Below are 20,386 nucleotides of genomic sequence, written 5' to 3' on the forward strand. Positions count from 1 at the left end.
GCTGCAGGGGTCAGGTGTGATGGGAACGGGGACACGAGGCTGGGCTGAGGAGTGAAGATGTAGAGGGACTGGAAGGGAGGAGGGGAATTCTGCCTGTTAACTGCTGGGGCGTCTGGGGAGGAAGCCTTGTAAGAAGAGATGCTTTGTTTAATGTCATCAGCTGAGCTGCTGCTGGTGTATTTCAAAGTTGATAAACCCTTGTGTCTCCTCGTACACGCCGCAAGGATGAATGGTCTGGGGAGAGGCGGTTCTAGTTTGTATTGCTGGGGGTGGCCGCGTGTGTTCGTCTTGCTGCGGAGCTGTCGGGTTTCTTTCCCCACTGGGGCTGGATGCAGCTATAAAACCTCACGCTTGCCGCGCGTTTGGGAGGCTGAAGGTGGGAACGGAACGATGCAGACATGTGGCACCAGGCACTGCACTGCCAGGACTGCAGCACGTGTGGGAGGACGTGCTTCTGGGCCGCTGCATGGCCACGCACCCGCGGGCCTGTACACGAGCACCAGCGTGTCCTGCATGGGGAGGGGACAGGCCGCCAGCAAAGGGGCCCTGGCACGCAGGGTGATGGCTTTCTGAGGTGCTGGGGAATGCTGCAGCCTGTGAGCAAATGGCTGAGCCAAAAAAGAGCTTTTCTGTTTTGCTTTAAAGGAAACAAATTCTGCCTCAGTGCCACACCACTTGCCAACGCTGAGGAAGGATTCTGTTGTGGTGGCTGAACACGTGGGGCTTGGCGTCAGATTAGGCTGTTGTTGTTGGCAAATGCAGCCCTCGCCAGCACCAGCAGCCTCGTAGGCATGGCTGTGTGCTCGGGGGTGAACCAGGAGCAGCCAGGGCATCCGTCCTGGGGCTGTCTCAGAGGCAGCCAGAGTTTTTTCCTGGATGTGAAGCTCTTAATGCTGAGCTGAAAACACCAGCCGGTGCCATCCCCTGGACTCTGTCAGATGACAGCCACCTATTTTTATAGTAGGCCAGAGTTCAGCTTCCCAAAATATTTTCAGACATTACTACAGCTGCCCGGGACTCGTTAGGTGTCACCCGTTCCTGCTTTGTAGAAAGAAAAATAATAAAGCCCTCCTCTCCCAAACAGTCACTGTGCCCGTAGGATAAAGAGGATTAAGTCTATATTTGTACCAACAGCCTCATGTTACTTCTGAGCCCTCAGACAGACACCGGGAGACTGGGCGAATTCATCTTTGCAGCAAGAGCTTTATACAGAAGATGTACATAAGAAAATATACAATTTGATTTCTATGTAGGAAACAGAGGAGATTCCATCCTCTTAAAGGTCATTTACACTCAGTTACAGAGGAATAAATATACATATATTTATATAACTCTTTAGGATTAAAAAACACAGTTAAGTTGCAACTGTGGCATTGTGATAGCCGTGACAATAAACCACAGTCATCCTGGTGTCCTGCTAGATCCTCTGGAGTACGGGCAGAGAGAGGAGGAGGGGTGCTGGAGCACGGTGCACACCTTCTCCTCTGGGACATGCGTGTACCTTGGGAGACCCCACAGGGTGGGAGGGAATCCAGTCTCAGCTTGCTTCAGTTTCAGCCTTTCCCAGTACTGCTTCGCTTCAAGATTTCTGCCTGACTTAGGGAAATCGCTGCCTTTTGTAGCAAAAGGGCAGCTCTGGGCATCGCTTCCCCTATCATCCTCAGCCCTGGCCTGCAGGGATCCCCTCCGGGGGTAGGCAGAGGAGTCTTTTTGCATGGCTTGAGCCCAATTTTCCTGATCAAGCAGCTGGGGGAGAACGCTTCTGCCTTCCTACTTGCTTGTAGGATCAATCAAAACAAAGTGATTGATCAGGGCTGTGGTTACCTTGCCTCGGGGAAAGATGACTGTGTTTTACCGGCAGGATCTAGCTTAGCTCGTCTTAGTATGCTCATGCATAGTTTAGGTTTTAAAAATGCCTCTTTTAAAATACATAGATGTCGGAAAAGCTTGAGAAGGTGGATTCCATCCTGCGATCAGCAGAGAAGCGGGGATTCGGAGGAGGCTGGAGGTGTTGGGATATATCAGATATGTTTCCTGACAGGTAGGAGAAGCTTAAGGAAGGACTCGGAAGTCAGTAGTTTTCTGGTGGTTGGAGTGACCGGTCGCCAGGACAGGCCATACCAGGGCCTGCTAGGGGAAAAAAAAACAAAGGAGATGTCCACATGGTTAAGGGCATTTCTAAGCACATAAATAAACTCAGAGCTTTTGTTTGTTTTTATGCTCAGTGAGTGAGTGAAGCCCATAATTGAAAGTGAAGAATTAGGGGTCAAGAGGCCGTAACAAGTTCCCACCACAGAGGAGATGTGTTAGTCCTGTCTCCAGCCTCTTCTGCCAACTGGTTATCTGCCTCCTGAGTATCTGACCCGAAGAGTTCGTAGCCAGCGAGCGCTTCCTTTGTAAAGGAAGAAACCCGAGAGCAGTGAAATAAGATTAACAAGGGAGTTCAGGAGCAGTGAATTGTTTTGGTGCCCCAGTTCTGAAACTCCAGAGCAGGCAGAGTTTTTAGAAAATGCCAAACAGCTTTTCCTCTGAAACGTGGTTCCTGTGCAGTGACCCAAGTCACCATTCAGCTCTGAAACGTGTACCTGTGCCTGTAGAACCCAGCTGGGAAAGCTGCCTGGCTCTCAGGAGGTGCACGGTGAGGTCAGAGTTGCTTCATGCTCCTGAAAATTGTGTCACTGCACTGAACTGGGTCTGTGTGCTTGCATTTTGGCACTCACACCCGAGGGCACCGAGCTTTGTCTTCTGCAAGACCGCAATAAATAGGTTTTCATTTCACTAATGCTCCTGAACTTGCTGGGTAAAAGGTGCTCTGGGAAAGCCAGGTATTGTTATGGTTTTCTTACTCTCCTCATAGAGGAGTGAACTGAAATTGAGTTCAGACAGGGAGAGAAGGTTAAGAAGGGCCAGGCCTGTGAATAACACACATTTAAGCATTGTGGTTTAGGAAACTGAAGTTTTTCCATCTTTAGTGCGGAACTTTACCCGCCCTATATGGAACGCCTGGTATTTCCATGTCTGATCCATAAAGCCTCTGGCACTACAAGATAAATAATCACTTCAGGAAGGCTCGGAGCCGCTGGCACCATCCCTGCCATTTTGGTCATAAATTTACCTTCTCCATTCTGTCACACACCTCCTCGGTGACCAAACGGCCATACCTGGGCCTTGGGCTCCTGCCTGGTCCTTTCCTATGTGAGAGGGCACAGCGACAGCTCTTGTTCCTACAGTGCAGAGCAGGGTCACTGTACTTTACTTAACAAATAGGCAAAGCTCCCTTCCTTTCCCAAAAGCTTACGAATTTGCAGGCTCATCCAAAGTCCTTTGGAATCCATCCAAGCTCCAAATCTCCTCCCGGGATGGGGAAAAGAAAAATGCTCGGGGTGGAGTGATGACAGTTGTGGCTTTCTTGCGGCTCCGTGCTCTGAACTGAATGCTTAGCACTTTCCAGTTGTTAGAGGTGTTTGCGTGCTACTTTTTCACGGTTTGTGTTTGGATTGGTAGATGTCAGCAGCTTGCTGCTCAAAGGGAAGGCAGCCCCGTCTCCTGAACCACCCTCTGGCCCAGCACACCTTATTCAATGGGTATTTACCGTCTCGCTCCTCCCTATTCTGGGACATTCATTTGAAGGCACCAGCCTTTGTTTATGAATACCTGAGTGGCTTGGATGGACCAGTAGTTGTTAAAGGCAGGTGCTGGGCTGGGAGCTGCTCCTCCTGGAAGATATTTGTTTTCCTACGGAAGACGTGGGCTGGGCAGCCTGGGGCCAGATTTCCCAGCCTTGTCTTGCTTTTGAACCAGACCTGGGAGCACCTTCACTGGGGCGAAAGGCTGAGCATCCCCACTCAGTTAGGGAGGTAAGGTGTGTATTATCCCGTCTCAGGGCTGGAAGTGGGCTAAATCCACCCTTCATCTGACACCTAATTACAGGTTTCACCCTCACTTGCTGCCCCAGGCCTGTCCTTAGCTCGGTGTTTGCTTTATGGGCTTGACTCCCTCCCTGCTGCTCCAGGCACATTCCCTGCTCTGAGAGCGTGTGGAGTCCAGCGCCTCCCAGGAGATGGAGCAGCTCTGAGTGCAGCGCCAGCAGGTGAGTTTTGAGGCAAATCTCAGCGTTATTGCCATCTAAGTCAAAAACCCCAGTAACCCCGCTGGCCCTGGGGCTAGCTGCGTGCCCGTGTGAGACGTGCCTACGCCCTGCGGGTAGGAGAAAGGGTTCCGGGAGCCCTCTTACGTGCTTAATGACGGCTTCCTTTCCTGGACCTCTTGGTGGGCAGCTTGCAGGCGCGCAGGGCAGGGGTGTCTCGGATGGACTGCCCCCGGTACTGCGCGGGCGTGGAGCACGTGTCCTCCGTGCGGGTGCGGTTGCCCTTCAGCCACCTGGAACACGAGGAGGAAGAACACAGGGAGCTTACCAGAGGCACGGCACACCGAGGGCGCTGCTCACACCACACACACACACATGTGGCAGGCCAGGGAGAGCTACCGGGCTGGTGGCAGCCTTCGGCAATCCCCTCCTGCCCAGCACAGCCTGGGGAGAGCCCGAGGAGTTAGGGGAGGGAGGAGGCGAGCGGTGCCGTACTTGCGCAGATGTGCCAGCTGGCAGGTGCAGTGCCAGGCGTTCCTGGAGAGCGTCAGGGTCTCCAGCTTGTCGAAGGGGAAGTTGCGGGGCAGCTGGGTGAGCCGGTTGTTCTCGAGGTGAGCTGTCTTCAGAACGGTCACACCAGCAAACGCGTTGTCTGCAAACTAAGCACAGAGGTTTACGCTGAGCGGCGCTGAGTGAGAGGAGGGAAGATGTTTTCCCGGGTCCTTGAGTGCTTTCATTCAGGATTTTCAGTGGCATAAGTGTGCAGAGAGCAAGCGGATGAGGAGAGGGGAGAGTCCTGGCTCGCTGGAAGCTCTATAAAGCTACGGGAGAGGTGTTGTGCTGGGGGTTCCTGGACAGTCTCCTACCTGAAGAAAGCTGCATCCCAAATCCATGCAGGATTGCCTTTGCAGCTACACCCCTAAATCAAGCAGAGTCTGCCAGTCCTCTCTAATTCTCGAGCCATCCTTCTCCATTCTAAAAGAAGGTATTTTCTGTGTATATTCCTTTCCAAGGCTGGAAACCCTCCCAGTGCCTGGTGCCTGCCCTGTCCTGGAACGGCTGAAGGAGGGAGTGTTTGTGGCGTCTGAGGGGCCTGTAGACTTTGGCAGTGCCCAAGGGCTCCGAGTGGAAAGTTACACTTGGCATCGGAGCAGTGCAGAAATAGAGGCAGGTTTCCAGCACCTCAACCTCCTCCATTATTTTTTTTCTCATTTCTAGTAGGTTTTTGCAAGGGATGCTGCAAAAGACCTGCCTTTTCTTGATTAATGGGTAGCCTTTAAGGGAGGGCTTTCCCTGATGAAGCTTGGCGTGTCTGTGGCCCCAGCTTTGCAGCCCTCTCCTCTCTTTTCCTTCAGGACTCATTTCTGGGTTTGTTTTTGGTTTTCACAGCCAATGGTTACTCGGGTTGGAAAGTTTCTTCTTGAAAGCCAACCCATCAACACAGGCTTTCTTGGAGGTGATGAATTGGAGATGGAGTTGTTGACACACGACCTTGGCCACGAAGAGCCATTCCTCCCTCTGCCTCAAAACAGGGAAAAGCTTGCTCAAAAATGCAGAGAGGAGATTCGCCAGGCCTACCAGAAACCCTCCGAGTCGAGGACCTGTGCTTCCAGTCACGCTTCAGACAGGACCACCAGGGAGTGTTCAGGCTCTCTAAGCTGCAAAGCTTGTCAGAGGGAAAGGTGCTATTTTGAGCTGTGAGCTTCAGCAATCTTCCAAATTAAGCAGCGTTGGATAGGTTTGGAGCTTAGCTAAGAGAATCCCAAAGTGCTGGAGCTGTTGGGGCCAAAGCTGGGCTGGTGGTGGTGGGTTTTATGGTGCTGATGGTGAGATGCTGACATGCTGTGCAGCAGGGTGCTAACCTGCCTGCCCCGGCTGCGTGCTGGGTTGGCCAGCGGGGCTCCATCTCAGCCTCTCCTTCCTCTCCCAGCCCCATGAGAAGAGGCAGGTAACAGCTGCTGTGCTTCCTGCCAGAGGGGCATTTATGAGAAACTGGTGAATTTCCCGTGATCTGAATGGAGGATTGCTGTTGTGATTCCTTTTGCAGCCCCCAGGTGACAGGGGAAAGGGAATTCTGTGGTTGTAGAGCTGCAGAGCAGCCCGAGGGCCATCCTTGCTCTGCTCAAGTGCCACAGAGGCTGTGACTGTCACATGGAATGGTTTTGCACTTGATCAGCTCTAAAACCTTGCAATCATACAAGGAAAAGCTAAGGGTGATATTTTTATGAAGGAAAAAGAGCTGCAGTTCAGATGTCAGCAGCACTTAAAGTGATTTCCTAGGTCATGTGGCCCCTGTGATTAGATGTCTGCTATTAGATGTCTGCAGAGTTTGCATGTGGGCCATTTGGATATGAGGTCTGCTGAAGTTTTGAAGAGGAAGCTCAGAGCTGGCACGGGGACTTTGTTTTCCTGGAGGGGAAAAAAAAAAAAAGCCCAGAAGCTGCAGTGGCCACCACTGGTAAGCGTTGATCCAGTAAACTGGTGTCTTATCAGGACATTGGGGAGGAAAGGAGGCAGCTGGCTGCAAAAGAGCCCTGTCCCCAGGTGGTCACTGAAAAAAAAAATCTTCCTTGCTGGCTAGAATTGTTAAACCTTGCTTTCTGGCCAGTCCTTATAAATCTGTCTGCAAACCTCTGCAATTTCTTTGAGGTGTCAGAACCTTTTCCAGCTCTTTTTTGGCTGTTGCATAATTGTGTCTTGAGTCCCTCAAGCTCTGTTGTGATCTGGGATCGTGCTTTGGGTTAGAAGATTCGGAAAGAAAGGTATTTTCCTTGACTTCATAGAAGCTGCAGACACCATCAAAGAGCAGATTGTGTTTGTCTAGCTAGGAATCTCGAAAGCATCCTGAATAAGGAATGACAGATACCAGAGCAGTTCCTTGATCTGTCCTTATCTGAATATTGTAGGTGGTCTTCTAACTGACAAGATCATTGCTACACAAGACAAGATTCATAGACTTCAAGTTTTTCTAATGCTTTTGGATGGAACCAAAATTGAATCCTTGATTCTCTGGAGCACCCCAGCACCCTGAGTTAGTCAGATTTCTTCAACACCAAACTCGGGACCCTGGTGCCCGTACAGCTGGTGGGACATCAGTGCTGCAACTTTTGGCTTGTGCATGATGGGACTGCCTGGAAACGGAACCTACGAAAGCGGTGGGACAGCGTGTGTAGTGTGTCCCCCAGGGAGGTCAGCGGGTTGGGTTTGGGGTTGGTTACTCCCCTTCTGGAGTGGGCAAGGGCTCAAATACTGATGGTACTGACTGCTATGCTCTGTGGTAGCTCTCGGTGGATTTGTTCTTTGACTTACAGGTGATGTCCTCACCCCGAGACCCTTTGGGCTGCCCTTTGTTGCCAAGAAATTCCCTATTTCATCCCATCTTTCTGCACACAGTGGCTGTTGCTGTGCTGTGAAGTGCTGCCCTGCCTTACCCGGCTGCTCTTTGTCGTTGTGCGTCTTGGCCAAGCATCATCCCAGGGAGAACTGCTCTCCTCCCATGGAGGCTCCCTCCCTTTCCAGCCTCACAAGGTGCACCTAGGCTGTAGGGTGCTGCTCTTCCTGCACCGTGCTCCTCTCTGTTCTTGCCCTGCTGCCTGGCATTTCAGAGGTCCCCATGCCAGCAGTTCCCTGAGTGCGATGCTCCTGACTTTGGGTCATGCTTCCTCACAGAAGAAGAAGGGGGTTGTTTTGCCGGGATACCTGAATGTCCCTCCTCCTCCCTAGTGGGAACAGGGCCCCTTTGTGAGGTGCTGCGAGAGTTGCTTCTGAGAGAGAGCATCAATAAACAAACCTCTCTTTATAACGTGTAAGGCTGGGAGGCGGGGGGGGAGGTGAAGGTGAAGGTTCAGGTCTACCTGTCTGCAAGGCGTGAGCACAAAGCTTCTGCTCGTGGCCCCTCCTGAGGAATCTCCCCCTCGCAGCCAGCAGCGGGCACCCGGCTGAACGAAGGAGGCCGGGCAGCTCGGCTCTGCGAGGTGGCAGTGCCCTTCAGCCCCTCGTGTGCAAGGTGGATGCTTGGCTCTCATCCCATGCCCCAGTTCGGGATGCTGGAAGGCTGCCGATTGTCCTGGAGCACCCCAAATACTTTCCCAATGACTGGTGTGAGCTCCAGCTCAGGAGGGAATGTGCTGCCTTTCCAAGGAGTTTGATCAGCCCCAGATCATTTGGGTTTGCATCAAACACCCCACCAAAAGGGTGGGGTGCATCTCTCATCCCTCGCTTGGGCTGGGTGAGGGATTTTTTCAGCTGTGCCTCGCTGTCTGTAGGCCCGGATCCCCCCCTCTCCTCTGCAAACTGGGGGAGGGACAACGAACTGAGAGCTTTGGAAAGAGAATCGAGCCCTGTGCTTCCCATCCAGAGCAAAGGGAAAGAGAAAGGACTCACCTTTTTCAGTTTCATGTTGTCCAGGTTGAGAGTCTGCAGGTACCGCCCAAAGGACTGGAAGGCGTTGTCGGGAATGACCTCGATGGGGTTGTGAGAAAGCTTCAGCTCCTCCAGCACCCGCAGCTTGCTCATGGCGTTCACGGGGTAGCTGCTCAGCTGGTTCTTGTCCAGGTGCAGCACAGCGAGGTTTTCCACGTCCTCCAGGGCCCCGGGCACGAGGCTGGTGAGGGAGTTGTCAGAGAGGAAGAGCCAGCGCAGGTCTTTAGCACCGCTGAAGACCCCTGGCTTCAGCTCCTGGATTTTATTGCTGCCTAGGTGCAGGATAAAGAGGTTGACGAGAGGGGAGAGGATCCCTTTGGATAAGTCAGGGATCTTATTCTGGTCCAGGTACAGGTAGGTGAGCTCAGACAGGTCATCAAAGGCTCCTGGCTTTATGACACTGATCTGGTTGTCGGTGAGATAGAGGTAGACCAGGCTCTTGAGCCCCCTGAAGGCTCCTGTCGAGATCTCCTTGATCCGCGAGCCCTGGAGGTGAAGGGACACCAACTTCTTCATGTCCCGGAACCCGTTGGTGGGCAGCACGGGGAAATTATTCTTCTGCAGGTTGAGCAGCCGTGTTTGCTCGGGCACCTTGGGGATCTTCTTCAAGCCAGCGTTGTCACAGATGACGTGCTGCAGGTCTCCGCCGTGACAGTGGCAGCTCGGGGGACACGCCTGCACGCTGCAGGCGAGACACGCCAGGAGGACTCCGAGGAAGAAGCCCGACCGAGCCATGCTCAGCTCAGGAATCGGTGCGGCGGGATGGGAAGCAGCAGCAGGAGGAGGAGGAGGAGGAGGGAGATGGGTGGGAGAGAGAGAGAGTGGCTGGGTTTGCAGCATGCCGAACACAGCCCTATTTATAACGTTATTAAAAAGCAAAATCCCTTCCCACAAACCGCAGGCAGCAGCCAGTTGGAAGCAAGTGGCTTTGGGAACTTACTGCGAGCTTAACCCCTTGGCACCAGGCGCTGGAATGTCCTCGGCACTGCTGGGCTCCGCTGCAGAAGTCACCGTGCAGGGGTGTTTTTTGCAGCAGGGAGGCAAATGGTCAGCAAACCTGCTCTGTGGGGAACCCCTGGGCCCTGCTGAGCCAAGTGGGGCCCAGATCTATCAGCGGGGAAAAAGCGACCTGTTCCTCTTGAGCAGCAGCCCCAGGGTGCGCAGCGAGGAGCGCTGCTGCTCTTCGCAGTCACCTGGGTGGCCGTAGGTGCTGAAGCTTTCAGCAGGCTCCTAGGCTGTGTTTTAGCCTAGGCTGGTTTGGGGAGAAGTGCTTTTTTGGGGGGGGAGAAACACCTTTATCTGTTATCACAGAGGAGGGGTCCTGGAGGATTTTGTCTTGCTGATCTCAGAGGAGTTTGCTCAAGGAGGGACCGGAGCAGAGGGGAGAGAGGCAGTGCCGTGCCCGTGGTCACCAGCCCCGGAGGTGCTTTTGCGATGCAAAATTTGGGTTGAAGACCTTCAGGTCTAGGCTGACCGAGGAGCTTGGTCAGGAAAGGGAGCACATTTATCATTTATTGCCGCATCTTCCCTGTGGAGTGTGACACGAGGGGGGGTTCTCAGCACGTAGAAATGGGGAGCAGCAGCCGCTGCCTTCCAGCAAGGGATGGGGCAGAGGCAGAGCCTGCGGGGAAGTGACGAGGCACAGGCTGGTGGACGGGACACTGAAGGAAGAAACGCCGGCCGGTGGTGCTGACAGCGGGCCTGATCTGGTGAGATGCAGGGCAGTGCTCAACCAGACAAAGCTGTGGGCAGGGGTAAAGGGATGGAGAAGCTGCAGGAGGGAATTGCAGCGGGACTGGGGCCGTGTTGGAGGAGCCGCTGAAAGATGTGGTGGTGCAGAGGGGTGCTGATACACGGGAGCTGCCCTGCTCTCCCGACACAGACACACAAAGCAAAGCAGTTAAAAAAAAAAGCCCCAGTGCCTGCTCCTGGGAGTGTGAGGGGAGAGATCCAGGAGTGGCGGGGTGGGGTTTGGAAGTGGAACATTTTGAACTGATTTGCAGCCAGTTCCTGGCTGTAGCAAACAGCTGGGAGCCCGGCACATAACTGCGAGCTTGTTGAGCTCGCTGCTGCTCAGCCTGGCCGCGGAGCCCCAGTGGAGCTTTTTGCAGAGGCGAGACAGTCTCAAGAAAGGGAGGAAATCCAAGGGCTGCCTTAGGACACAGACTGGCTTATTCACCGAGATTTCTGGGTTTTTCCATTGTTGCGCCGAGGAATGAGGCAGCGCCACCGAGCATGCTCCAGGCGTTATGCAAAGGGCCTGGCAGCCCCAGCTCCAGCAGCAGCTGCCAGGTTAAGCAGCGTTTTCACGGCGTGATTAATTTGGGGAAGAAAGAGACAGCTGCTGGGGTGGGAATGTCGGCGCTGGGGAGCCCATGAGGCAGGTGGCATTGGCTGGACGGGGCAGCTCGGTGCAAACCAGGCCATGTCGGTCTTCCAGTGTGTGTCAGTCCCCACGTGCAATGCCCTGCTGGTGAGCAGCTGGGGCCTCGCCGCCCGCTTCAACGTGAAATAATTCTCCCTGCCTCATCCCCCAAGAGGTGCTGTCACTGTGGGACCCCAGGGCTCCTGTCGGAGGGACCTGCTGCAGCGCTTAGTTGTGGTTACTGCAGAATTTAAAACTCTTGGAGCAAAATAATGTTGATCGGTATTTTTGCTTAAGCCTGATTCAGTAGCTACTGAGTTGGGCACGTGCTTTGGTCGCTGGAATCTCTCTCTTGAGTGCCTTCAGCACTTCAAGGCAGTGAAAGAAGTGCACAGACCCCTCCAGATTTTCCTCCTTTGCTCCAGGTTGATCAGGACTGAGAGTGCCCCTCCGGTGTGTGCCATTGGTAAAGGGAGCTGGGTGAAAGAGTGGAAAAGCAAACAATTCACCTCTAAAACATTCTCATTCTACTGATTGATTTTTCTCTGAGCAGGTCTAACTGCCTTGGGCTGACTCGAATCCATCTGTTGAACAGCTCCTGAAAGTTGTGTCCCAGCTCTGCTGTGCAAGAGCAACTGATCAGTGAGATTCAAGGTTCAGCCTGTTTCTGTTGGACAGTGAAGCCAGGAAGTGGATCTGTGCTTCCTACCTGAGCGCAGCTGATGTTTGATCCCTGGTTTTCCTATCCCCTTGCAAAGATTGGCTGACAGGTTTCCATCTCTGCAGAGATTTCTGCTAGCCTGGGTCAGATGGGAGCTAAAAGCCGGTGAGGTCCTTGCAAACCCCACCTGTAAATGCATTCCACCCATGTGTATTCCTAGAACAAGACCCCTTTCAGAGTCCAAACCATGGAGATCTCAAACCACGCTCTATTCTTTCTTCCTCCAAGGATACATTTCCCTTTCTTTCACCCTTTATCTCTGTGAGGGTTGAGCTTGCAGGCTATGGGGACTGGGGAGCCTCTCTCCCCGCATGGACAGGCACGTTGTGGCTGGAGAGCTCAGGCTGTGGGCTCAGGTAAGCGCTGCGTTTCCCTGTGGTGCTACCGGGAGGTAGTTGCCCAGATGCTGTGCTGGTGGGAGGGTGTCCCTGCCCCGCAGAGCTCCTCACCAGCACAGCAGAGGTGGGAGGATGCCGTGTTATTTTTGGTCCTGCTGCGGGGTGGCAGCAGGGCAGCGCTACTGGGGGAAAGGTGTCTGCCCGGCGGCTCCCTTTCTCCAGGCGCAAATGGTGAATAAAAGGGGAAGTTCTTCCCCCTCGTGTTTTTCATTTCCATGCCTCGGTGAGCACATTCCTGCGGCGGGAGCTGGTTGGCATCTGCCACGACTGGCACCTCGCCTGGCTGCGGGGAGAGGCCCCTGGGCTCCCAGCTGGTTGTGTTTTGCCTGGCCTTCCCCCGCTGGATTTCGTTGACCGGGGGATGAGTCAGGCTGGCCAGCAAACACGCAGAGATCCTCAAAAGCTCGCCTGCGCCCCGCTCGTGTCCCGGGGGTGGCTTGCAGTCTGCTGGTGACAATGGCAGCAGTGTCAGCCCTCCCTCTGCAGGGGCAGGAGACCGCAGGGACATGGGTCCCAGCCAGCCCCGTACCTCGCAGCTCCCCTGGGACTGGTGCTGCTGGGACATGGCAGGAGAGGCGGGATTATCTCGCCATCCTCTCTTTCTTAATTGATTAACAGTTCTGCAAACACTCCCAGTGCCTAGTCGTTTGCAGACGTTGGCCTCCCCTCCTCTCCTCCTTGGAGGCGTTGCAGGCTGAGCAAATAAATACAGTTTTTGAAACAGTATAAATATAGATTTGGGGTGTTGCTTTGCTGCTGCAGGTCAGGGCTGTTTTGATACAACATTGGAGATGGTCTTTTCCATGTTTAATCCTTATTTTTGTTAGCATGAACAGCTCTGGTATATAAAGACAGCTGCACATGTACTACTCCGTGTTAAAATATTCCACTGCTTGCTTTAGCCTGATTCTGCAGCTTCGGAGGGGATCCGGATCTAGCTGTGCGTATCAGTAGCAGTCACCTTCCTGGTGTGGCACCAGTGCATCTGGCCTTGGGGCCCAGGCTTTCTTTTTTGGCAGATCTGCCATCTGATCAACCACAGCACAATGCCCTGGGCCTCCCTGGGAAGCTCCTGGCTGTGCTTTGTGCCCCCCCAGGGCCCCGGCCATCCCCAGGTGGTCGCTGCTCTGCCTGGCACTGCTCTCCTCTGCACACCTGCCCGCTCTGAAGGACACCGGAGCTCTCTCCAGCAGCACACCGCCACCGATCAGCCCCCCAAGGCTCCTGACTTTCCCAAATGCTCCCCAGCAGTGAGTCCACACTGTTCCCAGGACAGAAATTCAGCCCCGCTCGGCAGCAGCATCCCTGCCTGGCCCTGGCCAAAGCAAGGGACCCGTCCTGCCCCACCTTGCTGCTGGCGGAGCTGACAAGCTGCTGGTTTCAGTAGCTGCATGGGCTGTAGGAGCACGCTGTGAGAACATTTCAAATGGTAACCTCTTACACGGCATGGAAACAACAGGACAGCAGGCTTCCAGCTGTGTCTTTGATGGGGTTTGTTCCCCCTACACCGAGGTTTTGGGGCCAGTTTCCTCCTCCAGCGGCTCTGAGCATTCACACACCCCCAAACCAATGCTTTTCTGTCTTTTCAAGGCATTGTTTCTTCGTGTTCCCTCTCTCTTTTTCCTTTTACTCCACTTCCCTAACCGCAGTAGCACCCCAGCACCAGGGGGAGTTCATCCCCTCGCACCCCCTTCCCTCGAGCTGCCAAAAAAACACCGAGGTCCTGCACGTGCCTTTGCTGGTTGCCTCTGGGCGGTGTTTCTGCAGTGCTGGCGGGGCTGTTGGGATACTTGCAAGCCTTGAGACTTCTGATCAGCCTGGAAAGAAGAGAGGAAGCTTTAACTGCAGACCGCAGGGAGCAGTTGGTACAGGAGTGACCGGCCAGGCACAGCAGGCCAGCTTTCAGCTGGCCCGGGCTAGCTGGGTTGCCGTTTTTGCAGTGGTCTCCTCCCGTGGCGAAGCCATTGCGTGCATCGACACAAAGCCAGCACTTTGGGCACCTGATATTTTTGGGAACTCTCAAAGCCCTGTCCAAAACTGGGCCTGTTTGGCAGCAATTTGTGTGGGGAGAGATGCCAGCGGGGTGGCCACCCTTGGTTCGCCCTACAAGACCTGCCTGTTTGCGGCCCGGTGCTTTGACACAAAGATGGTACTGTTGCTGTGGCAGGAAATGAAATCTCGATGTGACACAGGCTGGATGGGATCAGAAGTTGTTTTTGCAGTGGCAAAGTTGACCTGAAGGTGCAGGAATATTCCAATACAATCCGGGATGGTGGGATAGCTCCAAAGCAATGAGATCAACGCCCCCCGGGGACAGCAAAACTCAGGGCAAGTGAATGGAGATCACTGCTCAGCTGAGAGCAGTTTGGAGCTGGCTGCTGAGGGAAGGGCTGTAGTTAACTTTGGTGGAGATATCTGAGACAAAACACTCAGCATGGGTTTGGGAATAATGAGATCCATCCGAAATGTTACGCCGAGCAGGGTTCAGAGAGCTTGTCAGAGGTCCCGTAGCACATCTCGGGCTGTCAGGCTGCTTTCCGCTGTTTGTTACGCCCTCTTTGAAGTCTGAAAATCCCTATTATTTCATGCTCAATTTGCTTCTCTTTTCCGAGGCCAGCATTGTCTTCAGCAAAGCTCAGTCTCTGTGCATTGTAGTTTGGTGGTTCGAGGCCTGGAACCGTTCTCGGGGATGGCAGAACCAGAGGGTCCCGAGAGCTCCCCTCCAGGGCCCTCAGGTCCTCCTGCAGAGCCTTCCCCTCCACTTCCACCCGGCGTAACCCCTCCTGGGGTGCTGCGGTGCTGAACCTGCTCTTTTCTTGCAGCCTTTGGGCAGCAGCAGAGCGCAGGGGAAGCGTTTGGTTTTATTGCCGTCGAGGGTTTGGGAAAACTGGTGAGCACGGAGCTGGTGAGACTTGTTCCAAGCTCTGCAATAAATTAACAGCACGGTTGGGAAAAACCCAGGGTCTTCAGAGTCCCCTCTCTACCCAGCAGGTCAGCCTGCTGTCCGCGTGTTTGCCAAGGAGACTGGAGTCGGATTGTTTTTGGTTTTAATTTTTAGACACTGCCTTCTTCGCGCTGTTTTGCCTGTTCCACAGTGGCCGCTGTTTAAACAGTGCTAGCAGGAAATGTTTTTGAAATGTGCTCTAAAAAACACCGTCCTGTTAAGACGCTCTTTTTATTCCCAGTTTAGACAGAGACTTGGGATTCACGGAGAATGAATCTCTTGTCAGGAGGAACAAGTTAGGCAGCAGTTTGTGCTGGAGCTGTCCTTGTCATCGCTGAAGGCAGGATTGATCGGCTCGCTGGGTGTTGGGAGGTCACTTGCAGCCCTAGCAGTAAAAAAAAAAAAAAAAAAAGCTTTAAAGTCAATTCTATTCTGTTCTCTCACAGCTCCTCTCCAAGCCAAGAGTCCGAGCCGGGCTCTTTGCCACCTAAAAGCTTTGCTTTGACACTAGATATAGCTCCAGTGGAAATTATGGATCTGATGCAGAAATTACTGGGTGAGGTTTTCTGGCCTGAATTACACGGGATGACAAGGCTAGATGAGCATTAAGTGTCCCTTTGGGTCTTGAAAACTCGGAGTCTTCGTGGCTATCTCCGAACTCAAATTGCTGCGTGGGGTTTTGTGGGAGCCTGGGTCCATCTCGTGCTGACACGAGCTGCGGCTGGGCTGGAAGGAGCCCTTGGAGCCAGCGCCACGCGTCCGACGAGGGGAGGGAAGGACAGCAGGGCCACCGAGAGGGCTCGCTTCAGCCTCTGCCTGGACCCAGGGTACGCAGATGAGGAAAGTGCTATCCGGAGAGCAATATTGCCTGAAGAGAGAAGTGCAGAAGCACAGGAGCAGCGTGGTGGTGCCCAGCTGCTGGCAGAGAAAGGCAAGGGAGCAGCTCCAGCTGGGGGCTCAGGGGGGAGGTTTCAGACCCACGCAGCTCCTTGGGCTGCATCAGGAGGTGCCCATTTCCCTGGGCTCACCCCGGCAGTGGGGTTTCTGGTGACACATTCGTGCCACCTCCAGCCTCGAAGGCGTGAGGGTGTTTATGGGGACAGGCCACAGGGCAAGGCGCGGATCCCCAGCGTGTGGCTGTGCCCGCGGTGCAGGGCACGCCGCCAGCAGCTGGCGGAGCCCAAAGTGCCCCGGCACCCGCAGCAGTACCCTGCGAGGGATCTGCGTGTCGCTGCCTCTGATTACAGGGCTGGAGCGATCTGGGGAGGCAGAAGGGATTGAGTCAGGGTTTGGCCAGGATCCTGGGGCTGATATCCTGATACATCCAGCAGAGTGAAGTAGAAAAACAAAGGCATTGGGCTTTTTAATGAGCGTTTGAGATCTTGGATTTGTGTCTCGTCAGTCATTTGATCCAGCCACAGGACTTCTATTAGTGGGTGGAAGTGAAATCCTTTCCGAGCATTAAACACTGTAGGTTTCCTCCCCGGCTGCTAAGCTATCATTACGTCTGGTAGGAGCCTATTTACAGTCGCTCCCCTTGGGCTGCCAGGCTCCTAGCAGAGCAGTTTGCTCCAGATGGTCCCGGCAGCACCCTGGAGACGATCTCCTCCAGATTCCTGGCTAAGAAGAGGCTCCCACCAATCAGCTCAGATTCACGCTGACCCCGGTGTAGTCAAACAGGAGCAGCAGACGTTACGGCAGGCTGTGCCCAGCGTGAGCCTGGAGCAGAAAGAGCCAAGTGCTCCCCCCAGTGTGACGTGGAGCCCTAAGGGCAAGGGCCCTGCTGCAGGTCAGTGGATTGGAGTTGCTCATTTCAGTTTGAAGACATGGAGGGAAAAGGAGCAAACCCTCCTGCATCAGCCCTTTCCCAGCCATGCTTTCCCAACAAAGCAGCCACTGGTGATAACGGACAGAGTGAGTTGGAGAGGTCAGAAGAGTACTCCGGCACATCCCCCTGCTGCCACGCAGCTTCCAGAAGCTGGAGGTGCCCAGAGCACTTCTTCCCTGCCTCCCATCGCCTCCGAGCTGCTGAGCTCGACGGGCCACGGAGTTGGGCATAAAGAGCTGGAATTTTCCTCCCAACAAGTGACCTTCAGCCGAGGTGACTCGGTGCCTGCCGCTGGGATTAGCGCTGAGGGAGGGTTAGCAGCGAGCAGCTTTTGTCCTGCTGTGAGGCTTTCAATCTGTAAATGCAGCTGCACTGAGCACCGTGCAGCCTCGTGATGCCCGTAGGAGGGTTACAAGAGCTGATGTCTGCACAAAAGGATCTGGAGCAACCAGCCGTGTGGTGGGGCACGTGGTTTCCCACAGGAACCCACTGCTGGCTCCAGGCTTTTCCCCAAGTGATGTCCGAGGTGCCCCGAGCTGCAGAAGAGGCAAGGTGAGCTCAGCACCTTCAGCAGATGTCTGCAAGGGCACAAAGGCAAGTTCAGTATCTGGCAGAGAAGGCAGGGAGTAAACAGGGCAGGGCTTGGGGAGACATACAGAGGTTAAAAAAGAGGAGGGCAGGCTCTGCCAGCCTCCAAGTAACTGGACATATGAAAATGTCCTCTTCCCATCCTCCCCCCCCTCCCGTGTGGTCGTCACTGGCTTCGTCTTTCCCAAGCCTGGAGCTGCGCTGCCCCCTTTCCCCTTGAGGCATCTTTTCTCCTCTTCACAGGTTGCCTACGGGACCACAGAGAACAGCCCGGTCACCTTCATGGGGTTCCCCGATGACAGCATTGACAGAAGAACCGCGACGGTGGGGTACATCATGCCCCACACAGAGGTGAACAGGGCCGTCCCCGCCTGCTCCAGGTCCTCCGTCTGCAGCAGCCCCAGTGCTGGCGTTGGGGTGCCTGCTGCAACGCCTGGCTCAGCACCCTGAGGGCCCTGCTTCTCTTCCCCTTCTGTAGGCAAAAATCGAGGATCCAGAAACGGGGAAGCCCCTGCCTCTGAACACCGCTGGGGAGCTTCAGATCCGTGGCTACTGCGTCATGCTGGGGTACTGGGACGACCCCGACAGAACGAGAGAAGTGGTCTCCGATGACAAGTGGTACAAAACGGGGTGAGTCTGCAAGAAAACCTGCCCTTCTGAGGCTGTCCTGCAGGGTGGCACTGGATGGGGATCGAGGCGCACGCGAAGGGTTTGGCAGGGACTTCCAAGGTGGGGAAAACTGAGCAGATTTAGGGCTTTGATCTGTTGGTCCCTCTCCGTGAAACTTCAGAAGAGCTTCCAGCACCTCGGTGCAAGCTGCTCCTGGAGGCTGGGACACGCTTTGTGTGGTGGTGCTCCCTCCAAGAGGGGAAGGGTTGGGGTTTGTGCAGCAGGGACGAGGACGGCAGCAGTGGGAGTGAGCCCGGGTGTTTGTGGAGACGCTGCCAATGACTGGAGGTTGTAGCAGGAGCTCTCTGAGCTCTGCAGGAGTTTATTCCACGTGTTCAGGTGGCTTCTCACCCGTTACCCTCCAAATAATCAGACCTGGCCCCCACAGCAGGCTGGCTGGGCGTCCCAGTCATTGTTCCACCTCTCTGGGGTAGGGTGAGGACTGCGGTGTCTTTGCAGGGACATCGCCTGCCTGGACGAGCACGGCTACTGCAGGATTATCGGCCGCTGCAAGGACATGATTATTCGGGGCGGAGAGAACATCTACCCAGCAGAACTCGAGCAGTTCCTCCACACCCACCCCAAGGTGGAGGAGGTGCAGGTGAGCGAGAGGGAGCGGGACTGGGGGAGCAGCAGTGGTTTATGTGGTGGGAAATCTGTGCGCAAAGATGCCTGAGCCTGCTTCCTCTGCTCTCAGCTTCTCCTTTAGCGTGATGCTGTCTGGCAGACAGGAAGGGGCAGGCAGAGCTTCTGGGTCTTTCCTCTCCGTGGTGCGGGGCACACGAGTTCAGGCAAACTCCTTGTGCAACAGCTTCACATCTGTGGAGCAACGACTGCCATTCTTCGGTTTTTAAGCTGCCTGTCCGCTTTCATAACGCCCTCTGAAATTCTTACTTGGAAAGCAGACTGAGAGGACAGTTTTTACTGAAAATTAATTACTCTGAGCTCCTAAATCAAAAAAAGACTCCTCCAACGAGTCCCTGGAGACGAGGAGTTAGACTCAGTTTTATCCGTTCACAAGACAGAAATGATTTGCAACGTTGAGCAGCTGCTCCCAATCTGCTGGGATTGTTTTCCTCCAGGTTTTGTGCCAGACAAGTTTCCCCATAAATAAACCAGTTATTTAGTAAGTGTTGTGCTTGTGCCAGGCTAGCATCTCTCCCTGGAACAGGCCCCGTGCAGATGGGTTGCAAACCAGCCCTGTTTATGTAGTTTCTAGGGCCTTATGTCACCGCTCTGGACTCAAAAGGACTGACGTGTCTCTAGGATTTTGAGATCCTGGTTCCAGGCAGGGGATGACAGTAGGACTCTGGTGAAATACCATGAGCAAAATTCAGAGATGGAGCTTGGGAAGCCCAAGCCCTGCTTGGAGAGATGTGATGTGCCGGTGTCACAGGCAGCAGTGGGCTGAACGCTGCCATTGGAAGGGTTCCAAAAAATCCCTTCGTTCTACTTAATCCCTCGCCTGCCATTTCTTCTGGAGATCCCAAAGCAGGCGGCTGAAGCAGCCTCCCAACTCTCCTCGTTGGTCATAAAACCCATTGCCCCATATTCGCATTTGGGGAAACGGCAGCGCAAAGAGAGATGACGGGGCCCCTGCTACGGGTCTGACTCAGCCCTGATTCCTATCACTCTGAAGGTGCTGGCGTCTGGGTGCCTGCTGTGACACATTTCCTCCTCCAAACGGCAAGGAAATGCTTCCGGGAGGCTTTGAAGGCACGCAGAAAGCTCTGCTGGGATTTCTAGCAGCCCAAACCGCCCGATGTACAGCCACCCAGCCCCTGCCCGGGCATCCCATGGTGGGGTGAGGGCTCGTGGGCCCAGCAGAGGTGGGAGGACAGGGATGTCTGCAGGGTTCTCACGTCCTTCTGTCCCACCCAGGTGGTTGGCGTGAAGGATTCGGTGATGGGAGAAGAGATCTGTGCCTGCATCCGAGTGAGAGCCGGGCAGAGCTGCACCGTGGAAGATATTAAGGCTTTCTGCAAGGGGAAGGTCAGTCTTGCGCTCCTGCATGCCCAGTTGTTCCGTTCCCTGCCAGATCTTCACACCCAGCAGCAGCTGGGGATTTGCAAATGGTTTTGCAAACGATCTGCAGTGTTTGGGAGCAGCCGGTGATCCAGGCTGGCCACCGCTCAGCGGCTGTTAGAGCAGCGCGTGGGCTGCACGCGCCGTTCCTGGTGGTTGTGTAGCTGCTGGCTTTCTCTCCCCAGATCTCCCATTTCAAGATCCCCCGGCACGTCGTGTTTGTCAGTCAGTACCCGCTCACCGTCTCGGGCAAGGTAAGAGTTGGGCTGCGGCAGGGAGGAAGCCACGGCCTCCTGCGCTGGCTGCTGGCTGAGCCTCTCCACCTCCGCTTTCTTGCAG

The 20,386-nt window shown here is 54.6% G+C and overlaps 2 protein-coding genes across 5 annotated transcripts in view; one reads left to right on the forward strand and one right to left on the reverse strand.

Annotated features, from left to right (window-relative positions):
- The window catches only part of ACSF2 (acyl-CoA synthetase family member 2), a 39,990-nt gene that overhangs the window by 18,938 nt on the left and 666 nt on the right, over positions 1-20,386 (forward strand). For all 3 annotated transcript variants that reach the window (XM_072025681.1, XM_038165280.2, XM_072025680.1), the window contains exons 11-15: positions 17,597-17,704; positions 17,832-17,983; positions 18,482-18,623; positions 19,904-20,014; positions 20,233-20,301. In XM_072025681.1, coding sequence (XP_071881782.1) covers positions 17,597-17,704; positions 17,832-17,983; positions 18,482-18,623; positions 19,904-20,014; positions 20,233-20,301 — 582 coding nt within the window. The remainder of the gene's footprint in view (positions 1-17,596; positions 17,705-17,831; positions 17,984-18,481; positions 18,624-19,903; positions 20,015-20,232; positions 20,302-20,386) is intronic.
- CHAD (chondroadherin) lies at positions 1,184-9,346 on the reverse strand. 2 transcript variants are annotated; one of them, XM_005016082.6, is made up of 4 exons: positions 8,471-9,346; positions 4,583-4,746; positions 4,235-4,380; positions 1,184-2,127 (listed from the first exon to the last, which is right to left on the reverse strand). In XM_005016082.6, the coding sequence occupies exons 1-3, from the start codon at positions 9,242-9,244 to the stop codon at positions 4,239-4,241; spliced, it is 1,080 nt and encodes a 359-aa protein (XP_005016139.3). In that variant the 5' UTR covers positions 9,245-9,346; the 3' UTR covers positions 1,184-2,127; positions 4,235-4,238. The 2 variants fall into 2 exon arrangements, with proteins under 2 accessions (XP_005016139.3, XP_005016140.3); XM_005016083.6 differs by having other exon boundaries at positions 1,184-2,130.

Source organism: Anas platyrhynchos, chromosome 19, assembly GCF_047663525.1.
Source record: "Anas platyrhynchos isolate ZD024472 breed Pekin duck chromosome 19, IASCAAS_PekinDuck_T2T, whole genome shotgun sequence".
Lineage (NCBI taxonomy): Eukaryota > Metazoa > Chordata > Aves > Anseriformes > Anatidae > Anas > Anas platyrhynchos.

What these genes read in the sequence shown, in the direction of transcription:
- CHAD (XM_005016082.6), bottom strand. Translation starts at nt 9,244, where the DNA reads ATGGCTCGGTCGGGCTTCTTCCTCGGAGTCCTCCTGGCGTGTCTCGCC. An exon ending in ACAACATGAAACTGAAAAAG is followed by an intron (nt 4,747 to 8,470) that starts GTGAGTCCTTTC and finishes CTCTGTGCTTAG; the next exon opens with TTTGCAGACAACGCGTTTGC. An exon ending in CAGCTGGCACATCTGCGCAA is followed by an intron (nt 4,381 to 4,582) that starts GTACGGCACCGC and finishes CTCGTGTTCCAG; the next exon opens with GTGGCTGAAGGGCAACCGCA.